This window comes from Tasmannia lanceolata, unplaced genomic scaffold, assembly GCF_043159265.1.
Source record: "Tasmannia lanceolata isolate RefF3 unplaced genomic scaffold, GAP_Taslan_0.1 ptg000002l, whole genome shotgun sequence".
NCBI classification, from domain to species: Eukaryota; Viridiplantae; Streptophyta; class Magnoliopsida; order Canellales; family Winteraceae; genus Tasmannia; species Tasmannia lanceolata.
The window spans coordinates 49,191,598-49,204,994 of NW_027518679.1; the positions used below are offsets into that span (position 1 = coordinate 49,191,598).

Genomic DNA, 13,397 nt, shown 5'->3' on the forward strand with positions numbered 1-13,397 from the left:
CTTTGCGAACTTGAGATTAAGCACAAAATCTCTCATTGGGATCAATGCATCTTCCTATGGCCCGCTTATGGGTGTCAAATGGTGAGCCCCATCCATACTATGCAAGCGTGTGAGATGATGGGCCTCACCATATCAGAATATGAGTTGAAATTGATCCCCCCTTCCACGTTATACATGAGATGTAACAAAAGCTATCATGGAAAATAGGGAAATGTATCAGCACTAATGTATTTTGATGCGTGCACTACTCACTTTATTAAAAGTATGGTATGGCCTGCACCATAGGATGATCCAAACCGTCCATTAGATGGGCCACAGCCTAAATAGGTTGTGCCCCAAAATTTATTTTCATAGGTTGATCCTAACCCTCCTATCTATAGAGGGTTAGGATCAACCTATGGAAATAAATTTTGGCATTTAGGTTGTGGCCCATCTAATGGACGGTTTGGATCATCCTATGGTGCGGGCCATACCGTACTTTTAATAAAGTGAGGAGTGCCCTCATCAAAATACAGTAGTGCTGATAACATTTCCCTAGAAAATATTGGATTATAAACTTTACCGGAAAACGTTTTTCACAGAAAAAAAATGACAATGAAAAGAAATACACGTCTATAATTTATGGGCGCTGATATTCCGCCCCGCCCCCCTTTGACGGCTGGCTAACGTTTGCCCACGATTGACCGGTCTCTCTCTCTCCACACACACAACACACAACAGTAACAGTTGGTGGGCCCAACAGAAACCGTTGATGGAATGGTGGGCCCATCTTTGAACAATGTAGGCCCCGCCCATACCACACCATAGGATAATCCAAACCGTCCATTTGATGGGCCATAAACGTAAATAGGTTGCGTCCCAAAATATTATTTCCATAGGCTGATCCTAGCCCTCCGATCTAAATAGAAACTACATCTTATGCAACCTCCATAGATTGTAGGGTTGTGATCATCCTACGAATGATTTTTGGGGCACAACCTATTTACATTGTGGCCCATCAAATGGACGGCTCGGATCATCCTATGGTCTGGACGGTACACTTCATTTTCAAAAATATGGGTGGGGCCTAATTGGTACGAACCACACCAAAGGATGATCCAAACCATGGACAGCTTGGATCATCCGATGTTGGGGACGGTACGCTTCAATTTGAAAAATATCGGTGGGGCCTACGATTGGGCCTTAATGTTAGTGTACGACCAACTCCATAGGATTATCCAAACCATGGACGGCTTGGATCATCCTATGTTGTGGACGGGCCTTAATGTTACTGTACGACCACCGGATGATCCAAACCATTCATTTGATGGGCCAACCCTTTTGGGGGCACAACCCATTTACGTTATGGCCCATCAAATGGACGGCTCGGATCATCCTATGGTCTGGACGATACACTTCGTTTTCAAAAATATGGGTGGGGCCTACATTGGGCCTTAATGTTACTGTACGAACCACACCATAGTTGATCCAAACCATGGACGGCTTGGATCATCCTATGTTGTGGACGGTACGCTTCAATTTGAAAAAAAATATCGGCGGGGCCTACGATTGGGCCTTAATGTTACTATACGACCAACTCCATAGGATTATCCAAACCATGGACGGCTTGGATCGTCCTATGTTGTAGACGGGCCTTAATGTTACTTTACGATCAACTCCATAGAATGATCCAAACCATTCATTTGATGTGCCACAATGTAAATAGGTTGTGCCCCAAAAATCATTTCCATATGATTACAACCCTACAATCTATAGAGGTTGCATAAGATGTAATTTCTATTTAGATCGGATGGCTAGGATCAGCCTATGGAAATGATATTTTGGGACGCAACCTATTTATGTTTATGGCCCATCAAATGGACGGTTTGGATTATCCTATGGTGTGGTATGGGCGGGGCCTACGTTGTTCAAAGATGGGCCCACCATTCCACCAACGGTTTCTGTTGGGCCCACCAACTGTTCCTGTTGTGTGTGTGTAGAGAGAGAGAGAGAGAGAGAGAGAGAGAGAGAGAGAGGGAGGGAGACCAGTCAAATGGTGGGAAAGTGACATATACGTTAAATCCTAACGTTTAACATTAGGCGGCCGTCGAGAATATCAGCGCTCTAGTTTATTTACACCCGTTTTTGAAATAACTAAACCATTCAACAACCGATCTTATTTTACATTATTTTAGTTTGACCTTGTTTTTAGTTATCTTTGATTGTAATTCTACCCAAGAATGAGAACTACAGAAGAAATGGAATCATACTTGCTAGTGAGCATTTCTTTTTAGTTGCCTACTCTCTATCAATGCATTGGTTCTTGTTCGTGCTCTTTGCTGTTTGACCGAATGTCTATTGTTTTATTCTTGCCATTTGCATTCCTTTTCTCCTCTTCATTTAGAAATGCATTTTTGTAACTTATTAAAGAGCGAAGAAGTCTTTCCGTTGTTCTTCTCAATCGCCTAGAATCCAATCCTAGGTAGCCAGAACCGAACTTAATTGGTTATGGGCTTACCCTACCTTTTTCTATTATTTTTTTTCCATTTTTGGATGAATTAATGGAATGCATGGGCTCAGTTATCATGCTATTTTTAAGTATGAACGGCCAAGATTGATCCCTTGAAGAAATGATATAAGGCAGCAGACCCTTGTTTCATTATCTACACTCTTCCAGACGGTTTGGTTCTCAAGTCAAAAGAAAAATTGTAAAAATTTAAAACCCAGTCTCTTAAAAGGTTCGGTTCTGTTTCGGTTCTCGGTTTCAATACCCAAACCTAGAACTGAACCGGAAACAAAATGGTTCCCAATTTTGGGAACCCGAACCGAACCACCAAATTCTAGAACCGAACCGAACCAAATAGGCCAGTTCGATTCTTTGGGTTGAACCGGAACTACGTCCACTCCTAATCTTAGGAGACGAATTAATTACCCCATTGCATTTGAATTTTAGAATCAAACAAGTACAGCCACTTGCATTGAATTTTGGGAATCAAACACATATATTATAGATAACTCCTGTATCATAAGAATATCTTCAACTTCAAGACACATGGAGTAGGAATGAAGGGAATATTGCGTGTTTGGGTATCGCTCCTTTTAGGGTTAATTTTATGAGGAATCCTAAATTGAAGGATGTCCTTGCAAAAATCTGTGGCAACGGCGCCTCACATCACCAACATACATTTATAATGACAGCCACAAATGTAAAAGTTAAATAAGTAATACATGCATGTTGGCGACGTGGATCCAATGGAGGCCCCCTTGGGGCTATTTTTTGCAAGAACGCCCTTCACTTTAACATTTCTCTAATTTTATAATTTACAAAAAAAAGAGAGTAAGGGCACAATTAGAAAATTAGTTTATTAAACTAATTTAATGCGTCTAAATGTGATTTGAAGCATTTTTTACTATAAAAAAAATGCTTAATAAGGATTGCGTGGAGTGAGCAATGACCCAAAATTAAAGTCTCTCAATGTCCTCGCCTTCTCCCTTCTTTCTCAGTAATCATTTGTCACTCTATTCAAACATCAATAAAAAAAATCATCAGACCAATACCAAACCTATATTCGTTTCCTCCACAAGAAACCTAACCTAACTCATCTACCTTCTACAAGCACAAGGCAGAGGTGGTGGCCCCACTTGATTCCCCACTTTCCTTTTCTCAGGGTCATTCGGTAGTCATTTACTATTTTATGTTACAGTTCTTGTAGGCTGGAAATTTTCCAAATGTAACGGACCCATGGGGAGGCTTTCAAGACTATTCCTAGTCAATCGCTACCAATATGCCCATGTCATTTTCTTTTTTGTATTGTAATGATTCTTAATACCTTATCATAAGATAGAATGCATCACGCAGTCCGATGGACCATCCCATTCCGAACTTAAACGAACAGGATCCAGTCCGATGGACCATCCGATTCCGAACTTAAACGAACAGGATCCAGACATATTATCAAGATCCATGGACATATCTGGGATCCTGATCATAGGATCTGAATTATTTATGATTGGATCGAGACAACTAACGTACTGGAAAGTCCTAAATCCGAAATTATCATACTATTATATGAAAATACCCTCCAATTTTCCTAACTTTATGTATTATTTCAAAATAAATAAATTCAGGGGTATTTCTTTCACTGATCACTTAATAATTTAAAAGCCATTAAAAAAACTATAAGTATTATTTCAGAGGGATTTTAGTAAAAATAAAGCGTATGCATTTTTCGCAAATGATTTTTATTTTTAATATTTTGTCATTCACATGTCAGTCCCTAACCCACTACCCCGCTGCTGTTGTGGCTGCACTTGCTCTCACCCTCTTCTAAGAATTTTAACTATACGAGAATGTAACTAGAACCTATTAGAACACTCTAATGGATGGTCTGATTTGGATCGTGACTCAGGCACAAGAAGTAGATCCGAAGAACAATCTGAATCCTATAAGTTATTTGAATGGATCGTGACCAAGTCATATAGGTGGATCCGTTGACATCCCTAGCATAACTTTTCTATATACAAGTTCTTGAGTTAAATTTACCGAAACCTCCAAATTTCTCTTTGTTTTTTGAGTCTTTTATCTGATATGTTGTTAGGGTCCTGAGGGGGGCTTGCCCAGATATGGGACTAGATGGGACCTAGACTGGTATGTGACATGTTTAAAGGGCCTAGTCTAACACCTTCCATCAACTCTAGAGCTTTTGGCGCATCGGTTAGATACCTAACATTTGGTATCCGCAGCCACCAATGAAAGCCGTTACATAGTGGGCCTCCGGCGGACGGTGGATGGGCCCCTGCTTAAGTATGAGACAAGGTGGGACCCAGCCTGGACAATAATGGGCTCATTATAGGTTAGGTAGCTAACATCTGTGAATACCAAATGGTATTATTGTTAATTCTTCTAAAGTTAGGGGGATTTAATTGATTTTCCATAGCTACTTTCTATATTCTAGCTAACCCAAATGTCTGAAGACCCTACTCTCTCCCTCTCTCTCCCTCTCTCTCAAAAACCCCTGATTCTATGTTCTCAGAGAAATTCCAGGTCAGTTTAACAGGTGCAACTCTATCTATGTTCTCCAATACCCCTGAATTTCAGTGTTTTCAATTTCAACCTTTTTTCTGATTTTCCTTTCCATCTCACTTTACTAAAATTTTCAATTTTCATTTCTCATGAAAAAATATTATGAACTTAATTTTACAGCTTGGATCCTTATCCATTCCTATTAAACTATTAAGAATACTTATTGGATGTTGTTTAGACTTTGATGTTGATATTATTTCATGGATGTTTGTCTTCTTTTTGGGTAAAAGTGTGTCCCTTTCTTTTATTTCTTCTGTATAGTTCTTTACCATTTTCTGCCATCCCTGTCTTTATTAACTTTATTTTTTTTTCTTCAATTTTGTTATCTTTAGAATCCTTACTAAAATCTTTAAAAATTTGTCCTTTTGTCTTTCCTGATTATTCTTTTCTTCATTCCTTCATATCCCACAATTGCTTTTCTTCAATGGAAGCAGAAATCACGAAGAAGCACAGTAAATGGTTGATTGGTTTCTCTGTTTGGATGTAAGCTTTTCATTCAGTTTATTTTAGGTATAATTGATGTATGAATTTTGTTTTTTAGAGAGATTTTGCCATTGGACTTTTATTTTTTCTATGAAAATTTATAGTTTTTTTTTATTTTTTTATTTTTTTATTTTTATTTTTATATTTATGTTGTTTGGTGTTTGAAATTGCCCCATGTTTATGCTGGATGTTGATTTTTGGAATTTCTTATCCACTTTTATATTTTTTGGGTGTTGTTTAGAGTTTGAAACCGCCCCGTGTTTATGCTGGATGTTGATTTTGGTTACACATTAAGGGGAGAGAATTTGCTTTTCTGATGGCGGAATTGGTCGGGCCTCGATTATACACTTGTTGCAAATGCGGAAACCATGTTGCGCTTCATGATGATGTCGTTTCGAAAGCTTTTCAGGTGAACTTTGTAGCTAATTGGTCGTCAATTGATGGTATTTCATTAAATTATCTTGTTGTAATTTGGAGATGGTTACTAGCCAATTTTTTGAGCTATGTTTTTGAAAGGATTCTGGGTGAAGATCGAATTTATGGTAATATGTTGAATTATATTCTTGGAATTTGGAGATGCTTAACACATGATATTTCGCTTGGCCCTTGTTTTGCTCGTTGGTTTGTTTCTGATAAATGAACTGATACAATCTGCCAACGAAGAACAGGAAAACAAAATAGAAGAGTGAATTAAGAAGCAAACTGTTTTTGAAAATTGAATATAGTTTGCCTATCAAAATTTTTCTGGGTTTTTTACTTTTAGGTGTGTGATACTCTTCTTTGAATTTATACTGAAAACAGGTTCCACTTAAATTGGATGCGGATTCAAACTCAAACGAATTGATCCGTATCTGCATCTTATTTATGCATATTCCTCTTTGATCATATATCATTAAATTATCTTTACAGAGTTGTTGTGGGTCATTTCTGTACATGCTTTCACTTTGTTGAGAATTACCTAAAATTGTTCTAGGGGAAAAACGGTCGGGCTTTTCTGTTTTCCCATGCAATGAACATAGTTGTGGGGCCGAAAGAAGACAGGCAGCTCATGACCGGATTGCACACGGTTGCTGATGTTTTCTGTCGTGATTGCGGCGAGGAGTTGGGGTGGAAATATGAAAGAGCTTATGTGGAAACTCAGAAGTACAAAGAAGGAAAGTTTATACTCGAGAAGTCAAAGATTGTCAAGGAAAACTGGTAGTGATGTTGGGGAATGTGTGCGGAAGCAATAAACTCATGTGGTAAAGACTAAAGACAAGAAATAACCCTATACTAATGGAGCAATATCAGATGCCGATGGGATAAGGGATGGTCCTGGTAGCCCCAATGATTTGGTGTAGTTAATCGTTTGATTCCTAAAATTGATGGTTCGTTAGAGATCTAAATGTGTTGTTGCATCCATATGTTCATTATGTATGTAAACCTTAACCAGTTGCAAGATTCAGTTGTTGCTGATTGTGCATTCCTATTTCCAGGGTGTGCTGGAAGCTGTGTAATGTAAACCATTGATTTTTCTGTGAATAAATTTGTGGTTGTTGATGATGTGCTTGCCATTGCCAATTTATTACTAGATAGAAATTGCAAATTGAGGCTTTGTGGCATGATTATGCTTGTAACACATTGTTGGCCTGGGTGAGCGCTAGGACGCAGATCGGAAGTTGGCTGCGTGGTCCTAGCCCTGTATGCCAGCAATGCCCCCAGACACATCGATGGTTCACTTAATAAAGAATTATTGGTTACGCCTTTCCCATCACCAATTGGTTTTGGGATAGTTGGTAGCACCACGATCCTACAAACATGAATTCAAAGGAAGCAGTACTAATATCCACTCATCTTTTACTTGAATAACCTTTTAGTTTTAGGAAGTTCAAACTCTTGTGTGTTAAGTGTTAAATAGAGTTGCGAATATGGTTACATATTCAACTTGTGTTTTCTAAAGATGGGCTAGTATGTGCAGTGAAAACAATACATTCCTAATAAACTTTTCTGTGTTCCGGCTGAAAAGAATATTGACTGATTTGATGATAGGATAGATCTGGAACTGCACTATTTCTCGTAAAAGTAATAACAATAGCAATGATGACCAGCTTGTATGACAGTAGGTTTTACCAGTGGTCTATTGCAGGGTTGATTCAGATGATTGAGAACTAACTTAAGAAAGAGAAAACAAGAGGAATGACATGTGTAAACTAGATAATTTATAGGATTTTTTGGATTGTAAAAAGCCCTTTGCTACTTCATGGATATTGCAAGCCATGGTTAGAAGATAAATTGTCTGTTTTTGTGTGGCCATTTATCAGCATTGCATTTCAGAGGAATTGGTTTGGTACACGTTCCCTATCACCCTAATGGCCTCATCTTTGGTTGGGATATTGGCGGATGTTGGAATGCATGTTCCCAATGCACGATATCATAACGGAGGGAAGAGGAGTAGTCTCTATGACTTTTCCAATAAGTATAGTGTTGTGTATAGTTTGTGAAATGATAATTGGGTGGCAAGTTGCTAATGTGGCATGTTTGTCTGAGATATTGTGCCACATAGGAATGAATCTACTCCTATTTAAATTATTAGCACCAGTTCACAAAGTTCATTTGAATCTTTCACCCCTAAATGGCCGGAGAATCTAATCTAGTTGCACTGGTATGATCTATCATACTTATGAGTTTTTTTAAAATGCAATTTCCCTAACCTTTACATGGTTTCAAATGAAGGGAAATACCTTTTCTTAGAACCACGTTCCTATTATGCCTATTAACCTTGTGGGCATTTATAGGCTTCCCTCAGAATGCATTTATGGTGATTTTGATATGTAATCAAACTGTTTCGCTCATATTGGCTTCTCTATTGTTCTCACTAGTACACAATTCCATGTTAGTTTATTGGTGGTGTGGCATGATATCCGTTTAGGTATTTTATTTTTCAATAATTGTCATTTGATACAATTCCTTTGAAAATACCTCTTCTTAGAAGAACCAGGGTCTTATTATGCCAATTAATCTGGTGCGTATTTATGGGCTCCCCGCAGAATGCGTTTCTGGTGATTTTGATATGCAATCAAACTGTTGAGCTCATATTGGCTTCTCGATTGTTCTCACTGACTACACAATTCCTTGTTAGTTTATTGGTGATGTGGCATGATATCCGTTTGGGCATTTTATTTTCCAATGATGATACACTTCCTCTTGGTAATCCTTATCCTCTGGTTTGCGTGCATACAAGTTATAGTTTTTTTTTTGGTAAGTAAGCTGGGGTTAGGCAGGACCCCTATCAGATTTATAAATAAAGAGAAAATGCATACAAGAACAAAAGGGACCCCAAGGGCCAAAGGAGACACAAAGCAAATTACATTCGATAATAAGTTTTTCCTTCTCTGTTGGAGTTGAAAACTTCCAGCGCGGGGGGGGGGGGGGGGGGGGGGGGGGGTGGTGGAGGGTTGGAGGAAGACAGGAACAGAGTCACCTTTGAAAGGGTATTCTCTTTTAGAGAGGATATCTGCGGCCCCATTTGCTTCTTTCCAGACATGGGAGATGTGAAATGATTTGAGCTGGTTCTTCAATGCAATGATTTGGTCTGTCATTGTTACCTTAGTCCAAGGAGGCTTTGATTTGCCAAGGATGATATCAACAGCAAACATACAAGTTATAGTTATTGGTACATAACTACATATTTATGATTGCTCCAACTCCTTCACACCAATTACAACTTAATCTCATGTTTTGAATATAAAAGGCACTTCTCTGTTGTGGTGGTAAAGTCGGCCAACCCCATGTCAGTTTGACATAGCTTCCTGTCCGCATTGGAAGACATTTTACAAGGCCTTTAGGAATGGTAACTAATTGTCCAAGTGTTTGTGTTCAATTGGTGTTGGATTTTATTTGTGTTGCAAATTTTGAATTGCTTTTCAAAGACATAGAGGCTGTCAATTCCTTTTTCTTTCATTTAGCTTCATGAAGGGAAGAGATAAAGATGCAAATGAAGAGGAATGAGGGATTTAGGGGAAAAAAATACTGAAAACTTTGGTGAAAGAGGTAAAACAATCCATTCATGCAGTTTTTTTTTGTCACTCCCAGAGTTCCAATCAATCTGCTAGAGTATTAGCCTCCACTAAGCATTCAAACTTGTATGACACTAAGATATCCATGCAGTGTTGGAGTTCCACGTAAAAGCAAAAGATCCCACATCGGAAAAGTGAATGAATGTGGAAGGGCGTATAAGGACTTGGGCTCCCTCCCCTTAACAGCTAGCTTTTTAAGGGTGAGCTCTGCAAGTGGTATCAGAGCCAGGGAGTTGTAACTTCTGTGTGCCCTTGAGGATGGTGAACATCCCTCGGGGAAGATCTCGGTAACCCAACGGAAGAAATCCCTTGAGATGTACACTCACATTGCTTCTGCGTGGAGGGTGAGATTGTTGGGGGTTCCATGCGAAAACAAAAAATCCCACATTGGAAAAGTGAATTGATGTGGAAGGGCTTATAGGGCTTATAAGCACTTGGGCACGCTCCCCTTAACAGCTAGCTTTTGAGGGTGAATTCTACTCGAGTCCCAACATGCACTACCTGCAATGAGAATGGGGATGGGTTCACTTTGCATAGTCTCTTAGATCACTTAGATGGGCATTGCCACCACTCCTCTCTTCTTCCTATGTAAATCCTTTATTTCTTTATCACCCTTGCAATGATTGAGCCAGTGCCCTCTGGAATTGAACTTTTGAGAGTCCCACCTACCCCCACCCATAATCCCTGTAATAGTGGACATGTGGATGTTTCGTGAGCCCCCAACAATCCGATGCTGCTCTTGGAAACATATACACTGCTCTTTTGGTCTTTTCCATAAAATGTAACTAAATTGTTCACAGCATGCTTTCCTCATTAGGTTGCTAATGGTTGCTTCCTGGATTTTGCTGTCTTGACAATCTCTACTGCAAACAGCTATGCAACTGGGTTGAATGATTTGTACTTTATTTGATTCAGATGGTTCATAGCTCTTTAGAAAATATTGAACATAGTGCATGTGGGTTCTATGTTTAATTGATTCAGATAGTACATAGCTCGTTAGAAAGAACTGAACAAAGTGCATGTGGGTTATATGTTTAGTTGATTCTGATGAGTCATACGATATGTGTGGCTCATTAACCAGACAATCTTAATTATTTCAAAACCGATGGCCTTCAACTTGATGCATTAAGAGAGAAAAAATGGCCAAAAACCCATATTCAATGCAGAAAAAATCCATGGATTAGAATGGATGTCTGATTGGTGGGAATTCTGTAATTTGGTCTATCTACAGTAGGGGCCACTAGATGGGTTCTCATGATACTTAAATTGTACAGCAGTAATGTCTGAGTCTTCCAATAATATATGAATTTTGGGGGGGTATAGTCCTTCACTGTATTACAAGTTAATAATGTTTTTTCATGTACTTTTTATTCAAATTATTATAATCATAATATTAAAATTCAAGTTGCATTCCCCTTGTTTTAATAATGGGGTTGGGTATCTCTTAGATCACTTAGAAGGGCCTTAAGCAAGTTTGTGTGGGTCGTTAATCTCAGCATTTCCCAAAAAGTGAACGGCTGATTCTTGTGCAACGAAGTTCTGGACCACCTCATCTGAAACAAATACATACCAAGAAATCACTGCCCTCCAATTCTTTATCCAAATCAAGACCTCTGATCTTGTTTGTAGAACATCTTGAGGTGACTCACCTGATCTTTCTTGGTACAATGTTGAATGGACCATCAAACGAACTAATGTGCATGATGCTGATCCAGAATTGGGGATGTTGTAGAATCTAATGGCTCTGATACCACTTAATCTAATTTTTTTTTTGAAAGACTTAATCTAAAATTATTCTTTGGATGCATATTTGGAGATCTGATTTGCCTAGGGTGTCGATCTGACGGTTTAGATCGTTAGTACAACTTCCGCTCTCCCTGATCAATGGTCAGATCACATGTGAACTGAATGCTAAGATTGCCTGTTGTCTCGCCCTCTTTGCATGCAAAATAGCTTTCTGATGGAATGGAAAACTTTCTTTTCCAAAACAACTTTTATATAAGCAAAAGTGGAATGCTACACTAAGGGGCGGCCTCGCAAAAAAAAGGGAGAGAATCAGCTACCAATTTCCGTCTCCAACTTGAATTTTCCCTTTTGACGTGTGACCCTTATTCCCTCGTTTGTATCCGAAAAACTAGGAGAAATTCTCTTCTTTTGGCTACCCATCTTTGAGTTGAAAACCAACTCTTAAAAACGTAATGGGGAGCCCTACTGAATAGGAATAGGAGATATTTTCTAAGGGGAGATAAAAATGGAGATTTTTGCTCCTCTTCCACGAGCACCACACATGATAAATGACCTCCAATTCGTGGGGCTAGCTCTGACTCACACATCCACTACTCAGATTCTCCCGATTGCAATTTAGGGATTACCTAGTATAATAGAGTTTTTGTATTTAATCAGCCAAGAGAAAAGGTCAAAAGGAGATTGAGATCTCTCAACTTAAAATACCCGTGCTTAAGATAAAAGGACTACAAAAATCAACAATTTAGCCGAATTATGGTAAGCCAATCAAACCAACTGGTCTACTACTGAGCCTAACTAATTAAAAAGACTGCGCACCAATTGCTTTGCACTTTTAGGCTGTCAAAGGCTATTAGAATAATTTCCGTTTGGTTGTTGGGTTTTTTTCTTTTCCTGGGATTTATGTGGGTAAAGGTAGGAGACAAAGGAGGGGACAAGCATTAATTAGAGAAAGATATTATGATGAGCGGAGAGAGAAGGTAGAGAGAGAACGAGAGACCACCATTTTCAAGACAAGATTTTGCTGATGTCACCAAGAAAAAGTTGATGTAACCACTAAATATTCTCCCACATAAATCCTAGGGAAAAAAAAAACCCAGCAACCAAACGGAGAGGCAACTCGCCGTCAGTTTTTTAGGAATCCGGGTTGAGCTTTTACCATAATACCAGGTGGGGTTCGGGTTAATTCCAAATCATTTCTTAGCAAAAGCCCAACCAGACTCGACCCAAGTTGGCTATTACAAACTCCAGAAAGCTTTTAGTGACACCTTGTTAAAACGCGTGAAACAAGGTGAGGACGACCCATTATCAACATGGGTGAGTTCATACCATAGGATCGAAGTCACCCAACTGCATTTATGAAAGAATTGAAAAATACAACATTAAAGGAACAATAAAAAGAAAAAATAAGCAACCCCTGGTTAATGATGCATTATACATAGAAGAAAATCTTAGAACAATCACACATCCTAAAAGGATTGGGGAATGTTGAATAAATTCATCACATAAAATCAAAGGACCAATTTACATTGAAATGTGTCTGGAAGGGTATTGATAGCAACAAGGTCATCAATATCAACACCTGTATCCATTAAAACCTAGAGAAAATTAAAATTACCAGCACCTATATATCATTGGGACTGCAATGGACTAGAGAAGTTGAAAGGTGAAGCAAAATTCCAAATTTGTAGGATGTTGAAACATTTGAGAAAGTTTCCTGAGAATAAAATAGGGCAATCTACAGTTGTTAAAGAGTTTTGCAATGCAGGAGGTCAGTTTCTATTCACTCACAGAGGTGATTATAGAAGCCTTCTTGCACTTACAAAACTACAGAAATCAAACTCAAAGAAATGTGTAGAAAATAAATTACCTACTAATTAGGCTCCAGTGTTGAGATTTCACGGTCCAAAAAGTGTTTTCTAAAGCTTATTCAGGTTCCAGTATTCTAATCAGTTCAGAACTTCGCTGACAACTATAAAACCATTTTAACCTTCAAATAATACCGAATTTGTAACTCAATTTACATTTGATTTTAGATGGCTCAGTTTGTAACA

At 38.6% G+C, this 13,397-nt stretch overlaps 1 protein-coding gene across 5 annotated transcripts; it reads left to right on the plus strand.

Annotated features, from left to right (window-relative positions):
* The first annotated feature begins 4,892 nt into the window (after window positions 1-4,892).
* Window positions 4,893-7,087, plus strand: LOC143886294 (protein yippee-like At4g27745). Of its 5 annotated transcripts, none has more exons than XM_077390251.1 (3): window positions 4,893-5,023; window positions 5,787-5,954; window positions 6,519-7,087. In XM_077390251.1, exons 2-3 carry the CDS (start codon window positions 5,862-5,864, stop codon window positions 6,744-6,746), a joined length of 321 nt encoding a protein of 106 aa, XP_077246366.1. In that variant the 5' UTR covers window positions 4,893-5,023; window positions 5,787-5,861; the 3' UTR covers window positions 6,747-7,087. The 5 variants fall into 5 exon arrangements, with proteins under 5 accessions (XP_077246366.1, XP_077246357.1, XP_077246380.1 ...); XM_077390242.1 differs by having other exon boundaries at window positions 4,898-5,036; XM_077390265.1 differs by having other exon boundaries at window positions 4,957-5,036; window positions 5,841-5,954.
* Window positions 7,088-13,397: the final 6,310 nt, after the last annotated feature.